Below are 26,552 nucleotides of genomic sequence, written 5' to 3' on the forward strand. Positions count from 1 at the left end.
ACAAATCAACCCATGGGACATAAAAGTGCCCATAGTTGAAGAAACACCCTTATGGACTTAACTTTTGATTTACCCATGTTGAAATCAATGGAAAACACCTAACGTATGTTATACAGCACAGTTGGAACTGAGTAAGGTCTGTGTATTTGGGTTTAACCATGTTGTGTTTGAAAGAGATGCTTTCTATCACTCAGAGTCTTACCTTCACCAGAGCAGCAGCTGCTCTGAAGCCCATCTTAGCAACAGACTCACGTTTTCGTCTGCGTGGAGGTCTGTTAAAGCCTGAGCGAGAGCTGGTGAAGGAGCAGAGAGAGGCAGCGCAGGAAGTGATGGGAGTCTGGTATGTGCTGAGACCATCCACCTCCTCTACATTACGAAACGCTCGACCCCGAGCCAGTGGGTCCACGATCTGCAGAGATCACAAAAACTTCAACACTAAGTCACTCATGATCATTTACTGTAAGCATCTCTCCGATCTGTGCGGATCATAAACGAGAACTGTTCATAGTGTTCAACTGCAGAATGTTAATAAGCTATACATTTATGGTAGCTTACATAAACAAAGCAGTTTCCCTGGTTTTAAGTTTATTTCTCAGATTTGTTTCCAAGTCTTCACTGAAATATTGGTAGATATGATGCATTAATAAATATTCAATGCTGCCAGGTTTTGACAGAGAAGCAGATCTGTTTTTAAATTCAATTATGCATACAGTTTATTTTTTAATTTAGGCCTTACTTTGTGATAATGTTCGGTTTTTGGCTTATTACAGCTAAAAAGAGCAATGTGTGTATGGTCCCATTGAATCAGTATAAAGTTTATTCAGGACTTTATTAGCTTCAGAGGAACACAGTATGTGCTTTCTGTGGGTACACCAGCAAAACAAAAAATAGCTTGGCCTGTATAAGGTAACATTTAGTACAAATGTGCCCACGCAGAGAAATTTAAGCTTTCAATTGATTTTAGATGACCAGATGTGTCTTTGAAATATTTGAAATATTTTCAGGGATATATTTAATATTAAACTTTATTTTATATAGGCTAATGTATATTACAGGGACTAAAAATGAATAGTTTTTATTTCAGTTTGTTCTGAGCAAAAACAGTATTTTTTCATTCCGGTTCAAAAGTTCCAAAGCCTCCTTTCCAAAAGGTTACAAGTTAGAACAAAATAAAAAGGGGTGAGTGACATTCCAGGTGAAGTGTTGCCAGATCTCACAAGAGAAACAAGCAACTTGGCCTGGAAAAACAAGCCCAAAATAAGACACTTGTCTCACCAAAATAAGCAAGTAGCAAATAACATTAAATATTTTTAAAATTGTATTTGTACATTTATCAGCATAGAAATAATAATCCAGCAGCATCAATCCTGTATTAATGCATCATATCTAACAATAATTCAGTGAAGACTTAAAAAACACTGAGAAAAGTACTTTTTTCCTCGAATAAGGTTTTACTTGTATCTGGATTAGCCGTGCATGTATATGTAGTATTTATACATAATTATTAAAAAGGTCTTCATTCACAGAATGATTAATCCACAATGGGAAATCAGACAAAGAAATGTGTGATGCAGCAGTTTCCTTCAGGATCAAAGCACATGTTAAATTTTTTCAGGCAACATGAAGTGATGTAGTTCAAAAAATGTACTGTGATAAACCCTTTGATCTTTAGTTTCTGAAAGACATTATCGAAACTAAATTAACCAGTTATAACTGGTTACTAGCATTTAAAAATATTTTTTTCACTCCGGAACAATTGAAAATCACTTTTTCCAGTTTACGGTTATGTTCTGCTAAAAATTAAGTTCCTTTTCGGTTTTGTTCCTTGCACCGTTTTTAGTCCCTGGTATGGTATGCTTCTTATTTCTAAGCTGCTAATTCCCCCACATGGGAAAAAATGGAATTGCTTCTTTTCACTTAGTTTGGGTGAGTAAAGTCCCTTATTTTGGGCTTGTTTTTCTAGATCAGGTAATTTGATTTTCTTGTGAGATATGGCAACATTGCACCTGGTATATCACCCACCCTTAGCACAGAGTACTGTCATTTGAAAAAGAACATTATTATTGCATTATTAACATCATTGATAACCACTGATTTATTTCATTCTAACCAGCTACCAGTTGGAAAGGAGGCTAAAGAATGTCGGAACCGGAATAAAAAAATACTGTTTCTGCTAAAAACTTGTTTTTAGTCCATGTTCAAGTCTCGAGTGCATGCTGTCATTAAAGCTAAAAGGGGACATACCAAATAAAAATACGTTCTGTAATTCATCTAATTTTCAATTCAACTTTTTCTCAAATGATTTTTCTGATAATATAGCTTGCAATGAAAACAAAATTATGGGTAGCACTTTATTTTTCAGCACTGTTCAACATTTACATACTACATAATTACAACAACTACAATAAGTACTAGGTACTAACCCTAAACCTAACCTTAACCAATATTAAGTACATATAGTCACCTAATATTACTCAGTACTTTCCTGGGTAAGTACACTGTAAGTATACTAAGTACACGTACTGTAAAATAAAGTGCAACCAAAAACTGTATTAAATTAGAAAAATATAAATAAGTTGTGTCAGTAGTGGACTCAGACTTTTGAACCCCACTGAAGAAACATGGATTGGTGTACTAGCATGTAAACAGCAATGTCAACACTCTGTATTCAGCTGTGAAAAAAGCCTACCCTCTGCAAGCCATGCTGTGTGGGAGGGACGTATAGAGGAGGAGGGGTCTCTGTACTGGCCATGGAGAGATTGTCTTGGCTGGGAAGGTCCATATCACGAATGACCTGAGGCTTCAGCTTGCCGTAGCGCTGTGTGCAGTGCTGCAAGCTCTTCCTCTGCCATTTTTGGGAGGCATCCACATCATTGCTGACCCCAAACCAGTCTGCTGTGCCCCTGCAGTCATAGCAGTGATTACTGATAATTAAGCAATATCACATGAGCGAGAGTGCTAGTGTACTGAATACAGATACAATATTCTGTACGACAGTATAGTAAACAATACATTATTATAACATTATAGACAGAATATGGCTTGTTGTGTTGTTAAGTTTAGCTCCACCAAATAAAACTGTTCCAAACTAGACCACATTAGGAGCCGTAGCATGCTGCCATTCAACTAGCAACACACAGACTGATAGTCTGTCTGGATCGCCTCGAAAACAGACAAACAGAGTGATTAAAACAGTGAAGCAATATAAGCAATCTTGGAACGTTGCTTGTCCAATCACATTAGAGTACTTTTGTATAAGGCTTAGTTCATAATTTTCACCACATCAAGTGTAACAGGCCTCGAATAGAATAGAAATGTATACTGAATCCACTAAGGCAATCTGGTCAAAGAGATAAAACATGTCTAGAGCTCTGAACAAACTAACAAGCCTCACTCGAGACCTCTAAAACATCTGTGGTCAGTCACAATCAAGTGCTGACTCTTTCTGAGTCACATTCTGCCTTGGGGATTGCGTAATACAGGTATGTAAGCACCCATAACTATTTAACATTGATGGATTAAGTGACTATTTAAACATGATAAAATAATAATAACCTCTCTTACTCTGAAACACATTCATTGACAGAGTCTGTAAGTATCTCTCTCTCTCTCTCTCTCACTAGGTTGTTGTGTGTGTGCTTGAAGTGTGTGTAAATGCTGGAAATACAGTGAGGATATCGGCAGTGTTTAGAGTAAAGGACACTCTATAATAACAGTCAGAATGTGCATCATTACAAAAGAGGCCAGCTAATGGGAGGCCTTTTAAGGTTGCAAAGGGAGAGAGAGAGGATTATGGGACACTTATTGTTACTGTTTTTAATTTATTTACTTATTTAAATTTTTTTTATAAGAATGTTTTGAGATAGAGCACATGCATTCCAGCTGACTGTATTACATCATTTACAAATAAAAATAGCTTTTAGCACATATCTGTGGACATTTCACCTGAAAACTGAAGCTCACACATGCCTATCCATTAAACAACACTTCCACCTTCGGCCACTGGGGACCAATGAAGAAACACTTTAATTAGCTATAATTTTATGCTCATGGTTTATATTTCCATGGTTGCCCACTGCTCTATGTAAAATCTATGTACTTTGATTTTACATGCACATCAATACAGCTCAACTATTTGACCGGACTACACAAATACCTCCACTCATTGGTCCACCACTCATAAAAACACTGTACAATGTCAAAAAGCCTCTAGCCACAATGCTGCATCCACCTACCTGTCTAAATCATCCCAGGAGGCAAGGAAGGTCATGCCTGAGGTAGAGAGAGGAACAGAAGCCTTTACACTGAGAGAAATATTGCCTTATCTTCCCTTCCAACCTACTACATCACAAAAAGTCAAAGAGGACTAGCGAGCCATGACTGACTCACTTGTATTCCTTTGGCGATGTCTCCACACAGCAGCACATGTTCTAAAACTCCAACAAAACTTCAACTCATTTCTACCACTTCCTTCTCTCACAGTCTTGGTTTAGAAGTGTGTGTAAATACCCAGTAAAATACCAGCCCCTTTGGCTAAAAGAAGACAGAGAGAGAGAGAGAGAGAGAGAGAGAGAGAGAGAGAGAGAGAGAGAGAGATGGTGGGGGGCGTGCTGAAACATGAGTATTGGGACTAAAAGAAATACTCAGTTTATGCACATGAACGTTCACATATGCACATCATACAATTTCCTCAACAAATAGACCAAGCAACAATTCAGATTTTCTGAAAAGCAGATGACAAATCTTAATTACACACATAAAGAGTTTTCTGACTTTAAGTATATGTTTGTAAGCTTTAAGGTCATCTTTATGCTAGTGCACTCCTAAACTTTGAAAAAACAATTCTTGAGTTTTCTCCTCTGGGAAAACAGACCAAAATATTAAATGACTCATGCTGCACTACACATATTTTTGTCCAATCAAATGCACTCTAGAATGAGAATGTCCCTCCCCCGCATACCACCTGCAACTAACCTGCAAGTAGCAAACCGTGGTTAATAGCTGTGATGTAATAACTAAAGTTTATTGGCTAAACTTTAAAAAACATCAATGAGCCCTTCAATATGTCCCACCCAATCATCCTGTATCAATAGGAAATACGTCAACACAGGACAGAAAACACTTGTCAAGTGTCATGGATTGTTCAAGTGTAAAGAGCGTATTGTCAAGTGTCATGGATTCTTCAAGTGTAAAGAGCGTATTGTCAAGTGTCATGGATTCTTCAAGTGTAAAGAGCGTATTGTCAAGTGTCATGGATTCTTCAAGTGTAAAGAGCGTATTGTCAAGTGTCATGGATTCTTCAAGTGTAAAGAGCGTATTGTCAAGTGTCATGGATTCTTCAAGTGTAAAGAGCGTATTGTCAAGTGTCATGGATTCTTCAAGTGTAAAGAGCGTATTGTCAAGTGTCATGGATTCTTCAAGTGTAAAGAGCGTATTGTCAAGTGTCATGGATTGTTCAAGTGTAAAGAGCGTATTGTCAAGTGTCATGGATTGTTCAAGTGTAAAGAGCGTATTGTCAAGTGTCATGGATTCTTCAAGTGTAAAGAGCGTATTGTCAAGTGTCATGGATTCTTCAAGTGTAAAGAGCGTATTGTCAGGTGTCATGGATTGTTCAAGTGTAAAGAGCGTATTGTCAAGTGTCATGGATTGTTCAAGTGTAAAGAGCGTATTGTCAAGTGTCATGGATTGTTCAAGTGTAAAGAGCGTATTGTCAAGTGTCATGGATTGTTCAAGTGTAAAGAGCGTATTGTCAAGTGTCATGGATTGTTCAAGTGTAAAGAGCGTATTGTCAAGTGTCATGGATTGTTCAAGTGTAAAGAGCGTATTGTCAAGTGTCATGGATTGTTCAAGTGTAAAGAGCGTATTGTCAAGTGTCATGGATTCTTCAAGTGTAAAGAGCGTATTGTCAAGTGTCATGGATTCTTCAAGTGTAAAGAGCGTATTGTCAAGTGTCATGGATTCTTCAAGTGTAAAGAGCGTATTGTCAAGTGTCATGGATTGTTCAAGTGTAAAGAGCGTATTGTCAAGTGTCATGGATTCTTCAAGTGTAAAGAGCGTATTGTCAAGTGTCATGGATTGTTCAAGTGTAAAGAGCGTATTGTCAAGTGTCATGGATTGTTCAAGTGTAAAGAGCGTATTGTCAAGTGTCATGGATTCTTCAAGTGTAAAGAGCGTATTGTCAAGTGTCATGGATTGTTCAAGTGTAAAGAGCGTATTGTCAAGTGTCATGGATTCTTCAAGTGTAAAGAGCGTATTGTCAAGTGTCATGGATTCTTCAAGTGTAAAGAGCGTATTGTCAAGTGTCATGGATTGTTCAAGTGTAAAGAGCGTATTGTCAAGTGTCATGGATTGTTCAAGTGTAAAGAGCGTATTGTCAAGTGTCATGGATTCTTCAAGTGTAAAGAGCGTATTGTCAAGTGTCATGGATTCTTCAAGTGTAAAGAGCGTATTGTCAAGTGTCATGGATTGTTCAAGTGTAAAGAGCGTATTGTCAAGTATCATGGATTGTTCAAGTGTAAAGAGCGTATTGTCAAGTGTCATGGATTCTTCAAGTGTAAAGAGCGTATTGTCAAGTGTCATGGATTCTTCAAGTGTAAAGAGCGTATTGTCAAGTGTCATGGATTCTTCAAGTGTAAAGAGCGTATTGTCAAGTGTCATGGATTGTTCAAGTGTAAAGAGCGTATTGTCAAGTGTCATGGATTCTTCAAGTGTAAAGAGCATATTTTCATGGCAAATTACTCTGTCCTAAAAATACTCTGCTGGTGAAATTTAAACAGCATTCACCACACCTTCCCAATTTCACAAGTAATTCAAAAAAGCCTTTAATACTGATATGTCTGGACAACTATGAATCACTGAACTGTGGATACTTTTGCCAATGACAGATGGCTGTAGTCTGGGGTTTGGATGGGGGAGATGGTAGAATTAAATTTAAATTACATTGTTCCACACATCCTAATAAAGAGCACATCTTTAATAAACTCTTTCTTTAAAAAATGCACTATCCTTCCAGAGCCATATAGAGAGAGAGTTGCGACAACGGTTCTAAATGCTTGATCGTCACGTGATTCACGTAGACTTCAGATAGTTCCAGGAAGTGGTTTGGCGGGCATTTCAAACTGTTAGAGTAGAGTGACAGAACTGCGATTTCTGGTAATTAGTAGTCAATAAATGCATTTATTTTATATATTTATGTAACACACCGACATATGTATGTAGCATGAGTATGTTGTTACAGCGATGTTGTTTTTTTAAAGATCAAATCAGCTAATATTTGAGGATTAGTGTTAAGCTACCGTTATTTGCCTCAACTTATTTCAGGCTAGGGTTTCTGTTGCCTTTTTATGTTACCTCATGTTCATTGTTTTCACTAATCTCATGGTAACTAATGTCATATTTATGACTTTTCAGATAGTACAGAGACAGGCTGGTGACAGGTGATTTCCAGCTCGCACCGCACAATGGGTCAATGAACTATTAACTATTAGCAGCAGTTACATAAATGTAAAATTTAGTGAAATGAAGCTTATTGTTTACAATTCTTACAATTCTATATATAGTAATATAATTATTTATATATTATAAATATTATATATCTAATGTATAATTCTTACAATACTTATTCATATTCACAATATATTCAGCTTTAAAACAACTTAAGCATACTCGTATATAAACTGCCGTTCAAAAGTAATGAGGCTGAAAATTCAGCTTGGCATCACAGGAGTAAATTACATTTTAAAATACATTAAAATAGAAAACAGTTATTTTAAATTGTAATAATATATTTATTTTTTTTCAATACTTTTTTTTTAAAACGATGGATGAAACTGAATCAAGAGAACAGATTTTACAATTAATAGGGTGTTCGTTACTAACTTTATCCAGCTCCAATCCTTGCCTAATCTGTTAGTTATCCGATAACATCCCTTATCTCCTAATTTAATGAGTAATACTCAACTATAAGGTTTTAATTTACAAGTTATTTTTATTTACGGCCAGTCTGACTACTCCCTCGGACCCGCCGAGCTGGATGATGAATTTGCTGCTACATCGGAGAGCATCCTGGAGTCTGACGCAGAAGAATCGACAGGGCTACCGCCTTTGGGTTGGCCCGCCCAGTCTGAGGCTGACACCCAGATGGCCGACATGCTTGCCCGGGCTGCCGTGAGTGTGGAGTTGGACTGGAACCCTCGGTCTTCCCCGCAGCCCTCGCGGCTAGACGATTTCTTTCTTCCCGGAGGTGCATGATGAGCTGACGAGGTCGTGGAGGGCACCTTTCACTGCCCGCAACCGACCTCCTCGCTTGTCTGCTCTCACTACCCTCGATGGCAGGGCGGCCCACGGGTACTCATAGGTCCCCCAGGTGGACAGAGCCATTGTGATCCACCTGTGTCCGGAAAACACAGCCACCTGCTGAGATTGCCTGGTGCTCCCCTCTAAGTCCTGTAGGATGGTAAGTCATTAGGGAAGCACAACCTGATCATCAGGTTCCTTAGAGGTGCCCGGAGGCTGAACCCTCCCAGGCCATGCCTGTTCCACTCATGGGGAATCAAGAGATCATCCAGCCACTAAATAATATGGTCCACATTTTAATAATGCCATTTTATGGCACTTTATTTGTGTTAAAGTCAACAAATGCCTCTCGCTGTTGTTTGAATGAGTTTGACAAGTAGTAGGAAATGTTTAAGAGGCTTCCTTAAACTGACAAATAGTCCTTGAAATGGTCTATAGGCCTATCCCAGGGCCAACATAAAGATGTCCAAACAAAGCACACAAGTGACAACAAGGAGCCAATAAATTAATATTTAAATCTTCAACTTATTGTCTGTTTCAGCTCTTTGGCCACATAAATAATTTTTACCAGGTGAGTTGTATCAAATATTAAATATTCAGTTTTGTTTGAAGCACTTTCTGTAGTAGCAAGTAAACTAGATATCCACGAGCAGTAGCTGCATATTTTTCCAAAATTGTCTGGTGTTTTCTTTTCAACCCTTCATAGAGACAGCCACATCATTACCTACAATATTTTTTTTGTGGTATAATCTATTTTAGATGTATCTGCCCATAAACAAAATTGATCGCTTTACATGTAGATCAGTCTTTGGCTGCAAAAGCCAAAAGAAGGAAATTTGTTTTAGACAGCCTTCCAAGGCAAAGCAATGTCATATCTAATGATCTAAAACAAATTCAAGTGAGCTTGAGACGTAACTGTGTAAATATTTAGTGATTACAATGCTTATTTCTTGGTAAAATTGGTAGCAAATAACTAGGAGATTTATATTGGTAAAAAATAATTTACTACTTTCAGCCACTCCTTCAACAGCTGTGCTATTTCTATTCATTCAACCGACCACTGAAATGTACATGAAGCATTATGCATTATCGAAGGTAGTGAAGACTGCATATGCTACCTTCAAAAAGTCATCTCAGTAGACAGAATGTGATGCAAACACTGGATTCGTACATGTCTTGATGCCTTTATACCACCATATACAGACTGCAAAAACAGCATTTTTCAGCTTTCTGAGGCAACCTTTCTGTCTAAGGGGGCAGTTCTTGACCAGAATAAGCTGCAATCAGGACCAGACATTTTACCATTCCATCAAAGGTTTAACCCTAATCCTAACCATACAAAATCTCCAGTGTAAGAAACCCAAGCTGTTAAACTTTGAATAAAAACTAGAGACAGCAGACCAGTAAAACAAAATTTACATTGATGGGGAATGAGTCACAACCAGCGGCAAAGTTGAAAAAATTCAAAAGAGGCCCACATAAGCACTGCTTTTCAACCATTGTAAATAACATTTTCTGCCGTGACATGTTCTTCTACCACAGCTCAGATATTCCTTTGATGGCAGACACATTGACTGAAGAGCCAATCCACAATCAGTTGATTAGCTTAAAAACCAGCCGAACCCATTGAAGCAGATGGGAAAGCTTTGATGCACTCCTGTTTTTTGTGCAGAGGAAGAAAGGGGCTCTCTTTCATGTTTGTCTAGTAGTGTGTGTGTTCTGATATTCTTTAAAAGCCAAATGAAGAACTATGGATGATCAGGGAGTGGCTTGTATATCACTGAAAAGAATTAGTTAGCATAGTTACGGGTTGTGTTTGTTTTCAAATGGCAAATAGCTGTCAAAAGAGTTGTGATATTTTAAATAATTCATCCTAAATGTGTACAAATTCTTCACTCATTAAAATGTATGTACATAAAGAAATTAATAAAAATATGTTTAAGATAATGTAGACTCACATAAGATGTTGACGTCAATCACATCAGTAGCCTTATGAAAGCTTTTTATTGTACATGGCTCATGGGAGCATCTCGGCTGAGTGCAACATAAACAAGTGCACCTTTAAAATAAATGTGGGTGAGTCAAACTAACATAACAATGGGGTTGAATTAAAAGTGTTTGATGTAGTTTCAAAACTCAAATTCCCCCACTGTCCAGCCAGATCATTATTAAAAATAAGCTGCAAAAACAAATTCCTAAATCTTAATGTTTAGATGTCACAACTATGAGCACGTCAACATGTGATGTCTCATATTTTACCATCAACACATTTTTCATATTCTACAACTTGGCCCACCCTTATGTAAGACAGTGTGAAATACTACGCATTCAAAGTGGTTAGCCAAACATAGCAAAGGTTATTTACAAAGAGAAATCTTAAAGGTACAGAAGCAACAACAATCTGTTTAATTCTAAATGTTAGAAAGAGGGTGAAAAATGGTCATGTTAAAGGTACCATCAGCCATCGGTCCCAGTAGTACTTGTGGTTTTAGGGTGCTTTCACACTAGCGCTTTTGGTAGGCACCCGGGCTCGAACAACTTCTGTTTGGTTCATTTGTCAGTGTGAACGCTGTCCTAACTCTGGTGCGCACCTGCGAACCGCACCCGGGTCCGCTTGAAAAGGTACGATTCATGTGAACTCCAGTACGGTTCGCTGCTGAAATGAACACAATCGTACCAAATCACGGAAGTGGCTTGTGATGACGTTAATTTGCATCTTTGCATGCTCTCGTCGCAATTATTATGGTATAATCCATTTCTCGCTTGTGTCCAAATACACCGACATCAGAGAGCAGTTCACATTCTTCACATCTCTTGCCACGCATCCATGAGCTTGTGGCAGAAAAACGCTAATATTCATCACATCATTGCACATTCAATTCATCTGTGGGAGACAAACACAAGTGTTGTTCTATGCATGGCAAGTTTTCATGGTAAATCCAAAGAGACAAACATTAATACTTCACTTAACACAATGACGTCTTTTTGAGTTGTTACCTAGATACAGTGGTAAACAGCTACCGCTTGTACTCACATTGATGACGTAATTTGTCTGTAGTTCGGACTAACAAATATAATGTGAACAGAGACCAGTGGGGGCAGGGGGAGGAAACGAGCTCGGGTTCAGTCCAAGCAATCGAACCAAGTGTGAAAGCACCCTTAGACTCTATAGTGACACCCTTCGTCCTGGATACTGGAAGTTTGTTTACTATTTTGCCAAGTCTGCTGCCATTTTACATTGAATATGTTGCATTATCTTCTGTTTTGTTTCCTTTAGTCTGTGTTTTTATCCACCTCATAATACGCACATCTATATAATGGACATTCTAGTATTAAATTCAAAGATTTTTCGTGCGTTGTTGAGTGCTGGACTATGACTGTGCAGCTGCAGCCTGTGAGCTCTCTGCCCCAGGTGAAAATTGCTGTGTGCTTGTGCTTGCCATTAGATGTCACGCAGCTTTTCCATGAGAGCTGCAGGTAGCGGTTTGTTACATCAATCCAGCAGGGACTTCTTGTTTGGACATTTTATCTTTCCACTTGCACTCATTCTGTTCAGACTGTCTAGTGGATCACACTCCTGTTAATCAATAACATACCATCACTATAGACTACACTGTTGACTTGGGCACAGCTGTTGTTTGTAGTAAGTATATTATGCTTGTTGTTTTATTGTTTGATTTGCTTGTTTTGTTTATATGTACGTTTATTTCAGCATTGGCTGAAAGTGCCATATAATATGTAATTATTATTATTGTCATTATTAGTGGTATTATCTCAGTCAGTTGCATGACACAGGTTATCATGTGCTGTCAACATTGCAGCACCCAAGAGGGGGCGATCCGCTCCATGTAAAATAAAACAGCTTTTATTGGTTTTATTGAAGTCTTCATATATAGTGAGTGTACATCATTTTCAACATATTTCAAAAAAATGCTATTCATCTTTTTGTGTAAACGTTTTTTTAAAGTCTTAGTGCACCTTTAACTAAACTATGAGTGTTTGTGGTGCAAGAAACCTTTATTTACTTATGAGAAGACTTCAGGGTAGTGTTGCACCAGCTGTGCGTAAGATCTCAAGTAAGTTGGGATGTAAAGTTCACACTTAGTGCTTAGTAACTACTGGTTAGTTTGTAACTACATCAGTGCTTAATTTGGTTGCACCACCTGTTCTTAATGAAAGACCTAAATAGGTTGTAAGCTCTCCGTAAAGTCATGCGAGTCGCGTGATGTGTTCTTGTATCGAGCCAATAAGCAACCTTCAAATTTGTACACAGAAGTGTTAAAAAGCCGTGAATTTCAGTTTAGTTACGGTTAATGTTCAAACCTTGTCTGCTCATGTAACTGTCAGCTGTAATAAATGATATCCCCATTAAAATACGATAAGTAATAAAACAAGATTTCATTATTGATATAGGCTATTTAGCTTATGTAAACAACAATATTCAATAACTCGATCTAAAATGAATAAGGGACAATAAATAAATACTAATACAACAGGCTGGAAAAATAGACAGGCTTACACCAAAAAGTGCCCCGTTAGATCGGTTTCATGCTGACGAAGTAAGTTTTTTACATGATGTTTTCTCCCGTAAATGTAAATGAGTGTAAACATCATCATATCTGTCTAAAGGACTGAAGCCTATCAACCAAAACATGAGCTCATTGATGTCTTAAAATGAGTGTGCTTTTTTATTCCATCCGTTACTCCTGGTTGGAATCTTCTGTAAATATTTAGTTAATACGTTGGTTTATGTCCTACCTAAATTTAATGCTGCAACCCTCAAATATTTAGTAGTGTGTAAATTGTGACTAAGTGCCCATTTACGCCACAACTAGGCTAAGTTGTAATTTAGGGCAACCGGCCCCTGGGAACAATATTTAAATTAGATGTGGCACTTTACACTACATGTGGGTGAACCAGATTTGTAAATGCTTAATAATTATAACTTGTGTAAAATAAAAAATAGAATACACTCTCTACAGAATGAAAGTATATAAACTGCTATTAGATTAATTTAGTGGGTCTATATTTTATATTGGTCCTACGGTACCTGAGGACGATTTGGGGCAGTGACTGACGCCTGGGGGGTTCCAGACGTGTGAAACTCTGACCTTTAACCAGGATGGAGCTCATCTGCTCAAAGCGTACCCTCTTCCCTGTGGGGCTGAAAAAAAGGGGTGAGGTGAAGAGGATCAGGAAAGACAAATGAGGAAACAGTGTGAAAAAAGAAGATAGGAAAGCATCCAGCTTAGTTACAGAAGAAAAACATAAATTAAGAAGCTCACAGAATTATATTAATTTTAGAAAGCTGTAGAAAAGAGGTTAAAAAGTGAACGTAGAAGACAGACTTTATATAACACAACTTTTGTAAAGAATATTCAGAAAGAACAGATGCTGAAGCAGAGTAAGACGCACAAAGGGTTCAAAATGACCACTCACCAAGCACCAAAAGCAAGTAAAAAATGTGGTTTTGGTTAGGAAGTAAAAGAGTTTTTTACTGAATATTGCTTGCATTAAGCCAACAAAATGTAAATAGAAGTAAAACAATGTGTTTGAAATTTCCTTTAGCTGCAGTCTCATTGAGAGACAGACAACCTCATCTCGAGTTACACAATGACATGCACTGTTTGTCTTAAATATACAAGGAACAACAGCTAAATAATCCCATTGTCATAAGGACATTATTATATCATTAGAAATAAAAAAAAAGGAAAATATAGTTTCATGGCCAGTAAGAAATATTTATGCCTTGTAAAAGGTTTTCAATTAATTTGCCATTGACAGGTGTGGCAAAAAGTTCATTTTGGACTCTATATGCACACATACACTCAGAGTGAACACAAATATATTTGCTTGAGTTACTGCTTTGTCTCCTCACAAGTGCGGCTGCAGTAGAGGACATAAGCTCTGTCAAGAATATAAAACATTGAAAGTGATTAAGATGAACTGACCAGGAGTCTAGGAACAGTCTGGCATTTAAGAAAAAGTTTAACTTTAATAATGCATGAACCTTTTGGCTCATTCACAGTATACTGTAGTATCATATTATATAAAAGATTATAGTACATATTTCCCATTGATATAAATTGGGAAAACTTTTCCAAAAAAATATTTTAATCCTCCTTGTAAAATAGCAAAGACCAATGACACACACTTCAATTTAAACGTTTGGATACCCTTGACTGAATTTTCGTTTTTTATGATCTGAAAAGCCACCTGATCTAAAGGCTTGTGCTTAAATGCTTGAAATTAGTTTTGTAGACAAATTTAAATTGTGCTTACATTTTTAAACAAAACTAAAATTGCATTTTCTAGGTGGTTTAGGGGGGTGCCCAGCAGAGGCGGCGGCAGCCGATTTTGCCGGGGCTTCAGCCCCGAATGTTTTGAGTGTAGCCCCGAATGTATTTTGAAAAGTTGACTGACAAATATGAAACCGGACAAAAGCCTTTGTAAACCCTCGAAATCACAAGTTGCCTTATTTCATTGTGTTTTGGCTTTGCACATGTAAAAATAGACATAGGCATAATCTAGCCTATAGAATAAGTTCCTTTGCTGTCGGTAGCCTGTCGGTAGCCTATGGGCGAACTCTCTGTTGAATATGCAGCAGGTAGGGGAGGAGCTGACATCAACTTACGTTACTTAGTGGCGAGTTAACAGCAGTTAGCAGGAAAGACAGCAAAAATGAAGCAAATGAGCCTTCTAAAATATCCGAAAGAAGTCAGTGGGTAAGAATTCACATTTGTTTTTGTCCTTAAAGTCTAAAGATCGATCATCTGGCTGGCTTGCACCCACAGTAGGCTAAACCTCAAGACGTCTACCGACTGCTATTAGATGTCGTATTTTCTAGCCTCGTGGTTAGCGCATCCGTCTCTCACGCTGGAGTCTGCGGTTCGAGTACCGTTCGGTGCGTAATTTTCTTGTTTATCAGGTGTTGTTTTCTCTAAGGATAACCAATAAGCATTAGCATAAAATGTATGTGTGACTTGTTTTGTGATATTAGTTTGTAGTAAATATACACTTTGAGGGTAGCAAAGATGTGCCAGAATCAGGCATGGAAACTGGTAACAATTAATAAGTCACTTTACTTTAGAGAAAGTTAAAAGTGAAACTTTGTTTATTCCAATGATCCTAATGAAAGGATTTTGACAGATGAACATGGATAATTATATACAGTTCGATGCCATGGTGTGTCAATGAACTTAGACTAAAGTCATTCATGTATTGCTTTAACTTAGGATCTTATACATCATTTTGACTATATATGTCAAAAAATATAAATTATTTATATAAAAAAAATTTTTTTACTTCACTTTACTCACTATAATATAACTCTTTTGTGATGACTTTATGTTAATGTACATGAAAATTCAAGAATCATGATAGATATTAGGGCAATCCCACTGATCTGCTCTTCCCAATACATTTTCTTCAATGGTATTGGTCCACAATTTGACATATGTAGCACTTGATGAATCAGTTGTTTGAAGCTGATTTGCAATAAGTTATGTGCTGTATCTGTTCTTTTGCATCACAGATGATTCAGGGAGGAGAGAGGATGTTGAGGATAGTACTAGAGTGGAAGATTTAGGAACTGTAGAAACAGGCCCAGCGAGAGCAAAACTCAAAGAATACCCTCTCACCAGCTTTGGACTACAGAGAAGTGGTTGCTAGTGTGAAAATAAAATGGTCTGGGCTAAGCCCCGGATGTCCTTCAATGCTGGAAACGCCTCTGGTGCCCAGAGTGTGCAGATCTGCAATCTAGGCAAAGGGTATTTTTTTGATAAATTAAATATTGCCATAATTGCATTTTGATAACATTATCAATATTCTAAAATTAGGAAGATAGTAATAATAAAGAGTAAATCAAATATGACACCAAAATAAATAACACACACACACACACACACACACACACACACACACACACACACTCACACACACACACACACACACACACACACACACACACACACACACACACACACACACACGTTGTGTTTCCATGTTTTATGGGGACTTTCCATAGACATAATGGTTTTTATACTGTACAAACTTTATATTCTATCCCCTAAACCTAACCCTACCCCTAAACCTAACCCTCACAGAAAACTTTCTGCATTTTTACATTTTCAAAAAACATAATTTAGTATGATTTATAAGCTGTTTTCCTCATGGGGACCGACAAAATGTCCCCACAAGGTCAAAAATTTTGGGTTTTACTATCCTTATGGGGACATTTGGTCCCCACAAAGTGATAAATACACGCACACACACACACACACACACACACACACACACACACACACACACACACACACACATGTTGTGTTTCCATGTTTTATGGGGACTTTCCATAGACATAATGGTTTTATACTGTACAAACTTTATATTCTATCCCCTAAACCTAACCCTACCCCTAAACCTAAACCTCACAGAAAACTTTCTGCATTTTTACATTTTCAAAAACATAATTTAGTATGATTTATAAGCTGTTTTCCTCATGGGGACCGACAAAATGTCCCCACAAGGTCAAAAATTTCGGGTTTTACTATCCTTATGGGGACACACACACACACACACGTTGGTGTGTCAATCCTTATGAGGACTCTCCATAGACATATTGACTTTTATACTGTACGGTCTACAGATAATATTCCTTAACCCCAACCATACCCTTAAACCTTACCCCCACAAAAAACTTTCTGCATTTTTACTTATATAAAAAAAGCATAGTTTTGTATGTTTTTAAGCAATTTGAATTATGGCGACACTAGAAATGTCCTCATAAACCACATTTATAGCATAACACCCTTGTAATTACCAGTTTGTAACAAAACTAAATGTCCCTGTGAACCATCCAAACCTACACACACACACACACACACACACACACAAACATGCATGAACATGTGCTGCTCTACTATTGTCAATGTTTAGTGTGTATGTTTGTGTGTGTGTGTGTGTGTGTGTGTGTGTGTGTGGCAATAATACAAGATAACTTTCCAAATAACTTAATAGATCCCTGTAGGCACATTTGCTAGTTACTATAGTAGACAAATAGCACAACAACAAAAGGATCCAAAGCAACACAGCATTACACAGGACACAACTATGCAGAATGTGACACAGTTCACATCAAAAGACAAGACAGATTTGTTCAGAACAAGATAATACAGTGTCACAGTATCATTAACAATAAAATCTCTATATGTGTTTAAAATCGTACCTCTTGATGGTCTGGGTGATGGAGTGTTTGCGCAGAACCGAGGGTCTGCGACAAGCATTGGGGTCGACTGGCGGGCATCTGAGCTGGATATTTTCAGTGGGTACACTGGCACTGCGCATATACAAGCTGTTGCGCATGACTGGCTGCAGGACAGAGGAATATAAAAAATAATTTTTAGGAGACCAAGACACAACTGAAGACTAAAGAAATCACAGCACACATTTGGTATGTTTTCAGTACTTAAATAAAAAGTGTAATTATGCAATAAACAATTAGTGTGCAGTATGTTCATAGTGTGAGGAGAATTATGAACAAATGAAGAATTGCATTTTAATATATTTTTATTTCATGGAAATATTCATTGGTCCCAAAGAGTATTTAGACACTTTGGGCACCACTTCAATCACACTTATGTATTGATTTAATTGAATTATAACAAAATATCAAGTGGTGCAAAAAAATTATTCCTTTCAAATAAAAAATTTCTGAGCCACTTTTGCATTTACTTTTAACCAGCTGCTAAAAAAAATTCTGCTTGAAAGTGATCTTGTGCCATATAAAATAAATGTGACTGCATTTTTAGGTGTTCAATGCTTTCTGGGGCATCTATAAGTGTTTCAAAGTTTAAAAAAAATGTACAGTACAAAATTGCAACATGAGACTGCTGTATACCTGTAGAAAGTTATTGTGCTCTTCTGCAGGGTTCTGGTCACTGGGGTTGTCTAGTGTGAGCCAGGGTGGTTTCTTCCTCCGCAGGCTGCTGTTGCTGCTCTCGTCTTCAGTTTCGGACATGTCTGACGTCTCTCACCTCGCTAGCCAGCTGCTGGATCAAACAGGGTCAAATAAACAACTCAACTTACATATACTCGCAGATATGGGTGAACAATACACACACACACACACACACACACACACACACACACACACACACCGCATTTCCATCTGGTTGCTGTGTCATGAAGGTGCACTCCTGAGACTGTCCTCCATTCACACATCACTCAAGTCATATTAGTGTAAAACTACATGCTCTTGGGATTGACACTTTGCACCAATTTGAGATATTGTAATAATATATTTCAACTCCATATTTCAGAATTGGATAGGCATACAGATTTGGAGATGTGCATTTATGCACAACGATACAGATTAAATCATGGTGGCCTTTAGTACCCTCACAGCATACATCTAAAGCTGCATTATGAAAAGTATTTTCTAAATACAATGAATTAAACTGAGTCGCTTCATAGAAAGAATGCCATGTGGCAAAAAAGCATCACCCAAGTCCTCCACCAGAGGATGCAAATTCTACTATTTCACAATCTACACTCTTTTGAAAAGGAGCTGTAGCGAATTCTATTGCTTGATGAAAAAGTACTTTCTGAGCGGACATATTTTTTTCTATAGGACACTGAATCACGAAAAGCTATCTGAATTGGCCAACTGCTGTTATCTTGTTACAGAAATAAAAGCCAACCTAATGAAGGATGTGGGAAGATAGTTGGTACAAAGCCTGTATGTTCAGTCTTAAATTGTAGTGACCAGAATTGCAAAGTAATTAACATTACAGTTCTACTCTACCAAAGCGCATAAAGGGATAGATCCCAAATATGAAAACTCTGTCATCATTTCCTACTAATGATCCTCATGTTGTTTCAAAACCGTATGACTTTCTTTCTTCCGTGTAACACAAAAGGAGATGTTAGGTAGAATGTTCACTCAGTCACCATTCACTTCCATTGCATCTTCTTGACTACATGAAAGTGAATGGTGACTGAGGCAGTCATTGCTTTTAACTGTAGTGGGTCTCTCCTTGTTTGAGCACTGAAAAGCATTTAAATAAGCTGCAAAATAACTTAAACAGCCAGGCAAACAAACAAATATGAACAAACACAGAATATGCACAACTGAAGAGCTTTATAGTATCTCAGCTCCAGCTTTATATTGCGCGAATGAATGAGAAGGAGAATGAATGAGAAACGAGGCTGAGAACAAATATGTGGAATAATGTGGGCACTCACAGAGAAACCAAAGGGCAAACACTGAGCAAATGCCATATTAAAAGTAGTGGCAAAGACTCATAAGGGAAACTTAATAAAATAATTTGAATATACTGCATATAGGCCTGCTGTATTAAATGATATACACACATAGATCATACTCCAATGTATATTTCACTACACTCAATAAGACAGAACACAAAGAATAGACAAATCAAAAATATGAAGAGCCACAGACTTCAGGATTTTACAAAAGCATTTAAAACGGTTCAGAGTTGCCCAATCTTGTTGTATGCTTTGACAGGATACTAAGTCAGTTGTAAGTGAAAATATAACTGAGAACTTCTGATTTGAATGTGACAGATGGCCACATGACAAATGAAAGCCTCTTACTGTTCAGTTTTCAATGTTCTTTTCTGAATTTAAAGCGTTGGGTCTGAATATTAGAAAGCCTGCAATATTATTATTTAACCCTTTGGCTAAGAAATTGCTTCCTCAATATTCCAAAGATCCCGATGCCCGGGCAAGTGTTATTTATGACACCCAAGGTTGATAAGACACTCTCAGTGACTGACTACATAGCAGAAACACAGTGAATGAATGAATGCCACTTTTTTCTGAAGAAAACCATGGCACTTATTTGTAAAGAAAGTTAAACACAATCCTTCAAAAAAATAAAACACCACATCCTACTGCAAACCACATTTTTATACAAACACATTCAAATGTGGTTGTGGAAATTTCAGGTTTGAGTATTGACCATAAAGAAAGAAAATTACTTTTTTATATATATATTTATACATTAATGCACTCACTGAATTTCTCAAAACTAAATTCATCGCTTGGCTTTACTGCAATGTGCATTTGGCACACAGTATAGAGCACAGCATGTCACAGAAAGATACATACACTCACCTAAAGGATTATTAGGAACACCATACTAATACTGTGTTTGACCCCCTTTCGCCTTCAGAACTGCCTTAATTCTACGTGGCATTAATTCAACAAGGTGCTGAAAGCATTCTTTAGAAATGCTGGCCCATATTGATAGGATAGCATCTTGCAGTTGATGGAGATTTGTGGGATGCACATCCAGGGCACGAAGCTCCCGTTCCACCACATCCCAAAGATGCTCTATTGGGTTGAGATCTGGTGACTGTGGGGGCCATTTTAGTACAGTGAACTCATTGTCATGTTCAAGAAACCAATTTGAAATGATTCGAGCTTTGTGACATGGTGCATTATCCTGCTGGAAGTAGCCATCAGAGGATGGGTACATGGTGGCCATAAAAGGATGGACATGGTCAGAAACAATGCTCAGGTAGGCCGTGGCATTTATACGATGCCCAATTGGCACTAAGGGGCCTAAAGTGTGTCAAGAAAACATCCCCCACACCATTACACCACCACCACCAGCCTGCACAGTGGTTACAAGGCATGATGGATCCATGTTCTCATTCTGTTTACGCCAAATTCTGACTCTACCATCTGAATGTCTCAACAGAAATCGAGACTCATCAGACCAGGCAACATTTTTTCAGTCTTCAACTGTCCAATTTTGGTGAGCTCTTGCAAATTGTAGCCTCTTTTTCCTATTTGTAGTGGAGATGAGTGGTACCCGGTGGGGTCTTCTGCTGTTGTAGCCCATCCGCCTCAAGGTTGTGCGTGTTGTGGCTTCACAAATGCTTTGCTGCATACCTCGGTTGTAACGAGTGGTTATTTCAGGCAAAGTTGCTCTTCTATCAGCTTGAATCAGTCGGCCCATTCTCCTCTGACCTCTAGCATCAGCAAGGCATTTTCGCCCACAGGACTGCCGCATACTGGATGTTTTTCCCTTTTCACACCATTCTTTGTAAACCTTAGAAATAGTTGTGTGTGAAAATCCCAGTAACTGAGCAGATTGTGAAATACTCAGACCGGCCCGTCTGGCACCAACAACCATGCCACGCTCAAAATTGCTTAAATCACCTTTCTTTCCCATTCTGACATTCAGTTTGGAGTTCAGGAGATTGTCTTGACCAGGACCACACCCCTAAATGCATTGAAGCAACTGCCATGTGTTTGGTTGATTAGATAATTGCATTAATGAGAAATTGAACAGGTGTTCCTAATAATCCTTTAGGTGAGTGTATATATACTGGAGAAATGGCAGACATTTATTCTCAGCACACATACTACACTGGTGATCAAACCAACTTATCCAGAAACCAGTAACCTAATTGCTAACTACCATTTAAAGGCTTTTCAGCTCATAGTAGTTAGCAATGAGCAAACTGTAATAAACACATTGTAACTATTAGAATAAATCTGACCTGATACACATTTCCCAGCAAACACATTATAAAATGTTAATCAGGAAATTAATATTTTAAAACAAGACATCCCTAAATCTCCACTGGAATGATGTGAAATATGCATTATATGTTTAAAGTGACTGTAAAGAGGTTATATTTCCTGTCTTATATTGACTAATACGTGCAGATGTGATTGCTGATCAAAAGGAGATCAAGGCTCCTCTAGTGTTCATATATTATTCTTTGCACTCACCTTCATATAACCCCCTGCCCGCAAACACACACACGTGATGTTTCATTTATCGTTTGACTCTCAATATTAAGTCCAAGAAATGCCTTGTTTTTCAAGAATATGAAACAATTGCTGTATTGAAAGCAGTATTCTCCATGCTTCACAAGCCAAACCCATTCAATGGTAGTGACTGAGCAACCACTATAGTTAATCTTTTTCATGTCAGCATTACATTCTCTTAGAGTACATACAGAGGAAGTAACCTAACCAAAAGGATATGAAGTGTGCAAATCTACACAGGCTGGCTGTTGTGTTTGTAAAGTCTGTTATTATTGAAATATGTTTTGTGTACTAGCCTCTCAGAGAACTGTGACATGGAAAAACATCTATAAGTATTCAGGGGCCTCGATATTATTTAATCATCATAGGGGTGAATTCACTAAACAGTTGAGTTGCTCTGTAATACCCTGCAACTAATTTATAAAACCACCCGCAATCCCAACATGATCACACAGGAAATCGACATGTTGCCTCCGAAAGTAAATTTGCCCTGAAATCAACCTGTTCCCTAGCACTTCTGATAGCGAACTCAAGCAAGCAACCTCTGAGACACTGATAAAGAGGGAACCAAGAAGTAATCGCATACACAAAAACAATGAGGACTGCAATTCGAAGGGTGCACTTTTTTAAAACATATATTTCATTATAATGTATGCAAGGCTGTTGACAGTATTACATTATTTACAACTAAAAATAAAACTCGCTTTTGGTGCCACTCAGTGGACATTTCATCCAAACTTGAGCTCATGCTTGCCCATACGCTAAACAATGATTCCAGCTTCAGACACTTGGGAAAAGTGATTTGATATTTGTTTAGCACAGACCGATTTCATCAGCAAACTTTCAACTGTTGCAGAATTCACAGTGTGTTCAATCTGGAAATTCAGCTTATACAGGCAATAGATGCTCTAATATAGTGCTGTGCTATAGGTATTGTGCACTTTTTCAGGCATGTTTGTGCAATTACCTGATTTGTATAATTCCTTTGAATAGGGCACTAAATCTACACAGATCATGTGTGCAAATAAACTAAGCCATCAGCAGGACAAGCACAATATATTCTTACCGGATTCCCCCCTGAAACGTTAAACATTGTTCCTCCACTCTAATTGAATATAATGCATTAATCTTCTGTATATTGTAATTACAGCTTGTCTCCCATCAAAATCTGTAGTTCTTCTTCCTTATACAGGAGGTCTAAGTTGGGAAGGACATGGGCGATGTTTTGATTTGGGCCAGATGTTGCAGTGGGATGGCGAGCTGTTTTTTTTGTACAGGACTGGGCGGCAGATGTCCATGTGTTGTCGGCCGGTGATGGATTACCTCATTTGGAGAGCACTTCCTTCCTGAGCATTCCTTTACTCTGCGTTCTCTCTCACATACACAATTCGATCAAAAACGTGCTTCTGAGTCAGCACCGTAGCTTTTCTCTTCCATGACTATTCCATCACAGGCACTATGGAAAATCTTGATTTAATCGTGAAAATCTTTGTGAATACTATCTCAAATATCCTCATAAACCAAACAAAATTATGATACAACAAAACATACAAACCTCTAAACAATTTCATTACTCTCAAATATAATCTCTATTAGATTAATAAATGTCTTAATCTGTATTTTTGTCCGGTTTTCTAGTGGTAATATTAAAACGATCCTAATATTAAAACATCCTTAAATAGAGATAAGTTTACTTGAATGGAAAAATTATGATTAGATAATAAGACTTGATTTCAGAGAATACTTGAATTAAGTTTATTTTTCTTAGCCAAATGGTGATTTAAAAAGAAAATTGTTTTATTAAAATATATTGAGGTTTATGCTTAAAATAACAATAAGACATATTCTCAAGTCATATTATCTTACACAAATTGTCATGTAAATATATCATGTTTGAGAGATGTTTAAATATGTTTACTGGAAATCTGATTAAGAATTTGTTTTTCCATTTACTCAATGGAAAATAGCCCGTGACTGACCATCTCATAGGACACTTTATTCTGAAAAAGATGCCTGAAAACACGCACTGGCTCAACCGAGTCAAATTCATTCCATGAGCAACAGCCACAATAGTTCCTCTCAGAAAAGATGGAAGACAGAGACATACAGAAGCCATACATAAGAAGAATCTGATCTGGGCTTTTCACACTGTGGTGTCAATAGCAACTTCATCAGAAGTTAAATTGTTCATCTTCTTCTTTCATTCTAACAACTTCTTATTTATCATCACAGAAAATAAAAACAAAATAGACATATTTATGTCGTTTTGATTCTAAAAACTGACAACCTGCAGTCATGTTTTCTCGTATTAGTACAGTATTGTCATAATAAGAGAAAGACTACATAATCAAAGTCAAGCCCTATAAGCATATAATGTATTAAACCAATTACAACCTTTGTGCATTGTGCTTTTCAAACAATAAGCCACAGAGGTGAAGACACTTCCATGCATTGAAACATTGTGGCTGATGATGAAAGTTGGAGAACTTATCTTCTCCATCTTCACTATCTTCTGACAGCTTTAATTACACATCTGGCCTAAATAAATGGCTGATGCTGAAAGACTTGCGTGTACCTCTATGAACCATGAAGTGAATGGGCATGAAAATGGATTTTTGCTGATCTGGGCACATTACCTGGCAGAACACGCCCAGCACATTCTGGGAAATGCCGCACATACTTCTGGTCTGCTAGAGCCGTTCTGCATTATTTTATTGCATTTAAGTTGGCCATTGGGGTTTTTGGACTCACAATAACCTCTGGAAGATAGATCAGCCTGCTCTTGTAGAATTGACCTGTTCAACTGGTCTGCAGATAAATTGCTGGTCACCAGTATATGTTTTGGATGATGGCCCTCAGAATAGTATGCTGGTGTCAACCAGCTTCACAAAAAAGGCCAAGCTGTTTGACCAGGTTGACCAGTTAAGTTCTGCAAGTCACTAAAATATGTTGGATGGTGGTCCCAATGGCATACTGGCAACATAGTCTCAAGACAACTCGTACGTAATAATTTGTATGAGATGGCAAAATCATAAGATATCATACAACTTTTATTCCCATCGAGAAAAATCTAATTGATACAAAACAGCCACCATTTACATTTTAAAACTGATACATTGTTATTCCATAATTAATATACAATACAAATGACTGAAGTACAGTATGTCAATAACCTGTAATACGATTCCTTCTTTCAATACAAATCCACACCCCAATGTTTTCTTTTTTCCGTGGTACACAAAATAAATCTTCCTAGAAAATCATGGTAAGAATTAGGGTTTGAGTAAGGGCTTAGACTTTATGGTTTGGGTTTGGGATTAAATTTACAAAAATCGTATTAATATAATTTGTTGGTTCATTTATTGTTCTCTATGAGAGTCAAAGTCGTACGTTTTTGTACAAGCCAACTCTTTAGATTTTTTTCATCTCTCTTATTACTATTTTTATCATCTAGAACTATGATTACGACTTTTCATGGGACCAGATTGGGTGCTGGTGCGCTAATGTCCACACAAGACTTCTTGACTAGCTTAACCAGCAAGTCTTTCGTGGTCAATCAACTTCACTAAAAGACCAACTCTTAAACAAGCACTAACCAGCATAAACCAACTGGAAATTCATGCAGTTCCAAGTCTGTTTTTTTTAGGGCCATGAGGTCCAAAAAAATCTAAGACTCAGTAGTGCTCCTCTGTTTCTCCAGGCTTTTGACTGGACATGATACAGCTTTTGACAGACTATGTAAATGACTGAAATGGTCCATTAAATCTCAATGCCTGATAGAGCAGTGTTTTGGTGTAATGATGTTTTAAAACATCACATAAGTACCTGAATTTCAATGTGCTGACATTTTGTGGGCAATGCAGATGATCCCATCAGAGTGCACGCTGGGAGATGCAAAGGTGTTCAATGTCCCTGGTAGGAGACTTCAGATCCATCTTCTGACCTGCCAACAAACATCATTCTTTCTCACTTGTGTAAGACCCAAGCCAAGAGGGCTGCAATAGCGTATGCCTAAACAACATGTGATCTCCATTTAAATACTTTCTAGGGTGATGGCTGCCTGGAGCATTTCCCACTAGAGAGGACTCGCTGTGTGGGCTGTCTGTATTGATTTGGGCTGTTAGAGTTCCTCTCTAGCTTTAGTTGGAAATGTGAAAGCTGTGCTAATAAAGTTGCTCTGTTTCATTAATTCAGAGGGAGAAAGGCACTATACAAATAAAAATGACTTGGCTTGAATATAGTTTCCCTCTGAATTAATGAAACAGAGCCAATCTGCTTTGTTCCATGACATGAATAAAGGCTAAGAAAATAAAAAATTATGCATTAGCTCCTTAGTGAATTTAGTCTTTGCAACTGTTGAAGATGCAATTTGAGAATAATATTGTTCTCCACTGTGGATTTCTAATTTCAGACAAACCCCAGACAGACCCCACTGTTTTGGTGGCTAG

General features: G+C 37.6%; 1 protein-coding gene across 6 annotated transcripts in view; it reads right to left on the reverse strand.

Moving 5' to 3' along the window:
* Positions 1–26,552, reverse strand: part of LOC127633922 (inactive rhomboid protein 1-like) — a 46,634-nt gene that overhangs the window by 10,070 nt on the left and 10,012 nt on the right. Inside the window, exons 2-7 of one of the 6 annotated variants that reach the window (XM_052113295.1) lie at positions 25,930–26,047; positions 18,194–18,341; positions 17,522–17,664; positions 13,346–13,459; positions 2,690–2,903; positions 203–409 (exon numbers count right to left, since the gene is read on the reverse strand). In XM_052113295.1, the coding sequence (XP_051969255.1) occupies positions 203–409; positions 2,690–2,903; positions 13,346–13,459; positions 17,522–17,664; positions 18,194–18,313 (798 nt within the window). In that variant the 5' untranslated portion in view covers positions 18,314–18,341; positions 25,930–26,047. Of the gene's footprint in view, positions 1–202; positions 410–2,689; positions 2,904–4,235; positions 4,273–4,389; positions 4,459–13,345; positions 13,460–17,521; positions 17,665–18,193; positions 18,345–25,929; positions 26,048–26,552 lie in introns of those variants that run through there. The other 5 variants (XM_052113294.1, XM_052113296.1, XM_052113297.1 and 2 more) reach the window with 5 other exon arrangements.

This window comes from Xyrauchen texanus, chromosome 40 (assembly GCF_025860055.1).
Source record: "Xyrauchen texanus isolate HMW12.3.18 chromosome 40, RBS_HiC_50CHRs, whole genome shotgun sequence".
Classification (NCBI taxonomy): domain Eukaryota; kingdom Metazoa; phylum Chordata; class Actinopteri; order Cypriniformes; family Catostomidae; genus Xyrauchen; species Xyrauchen texanus.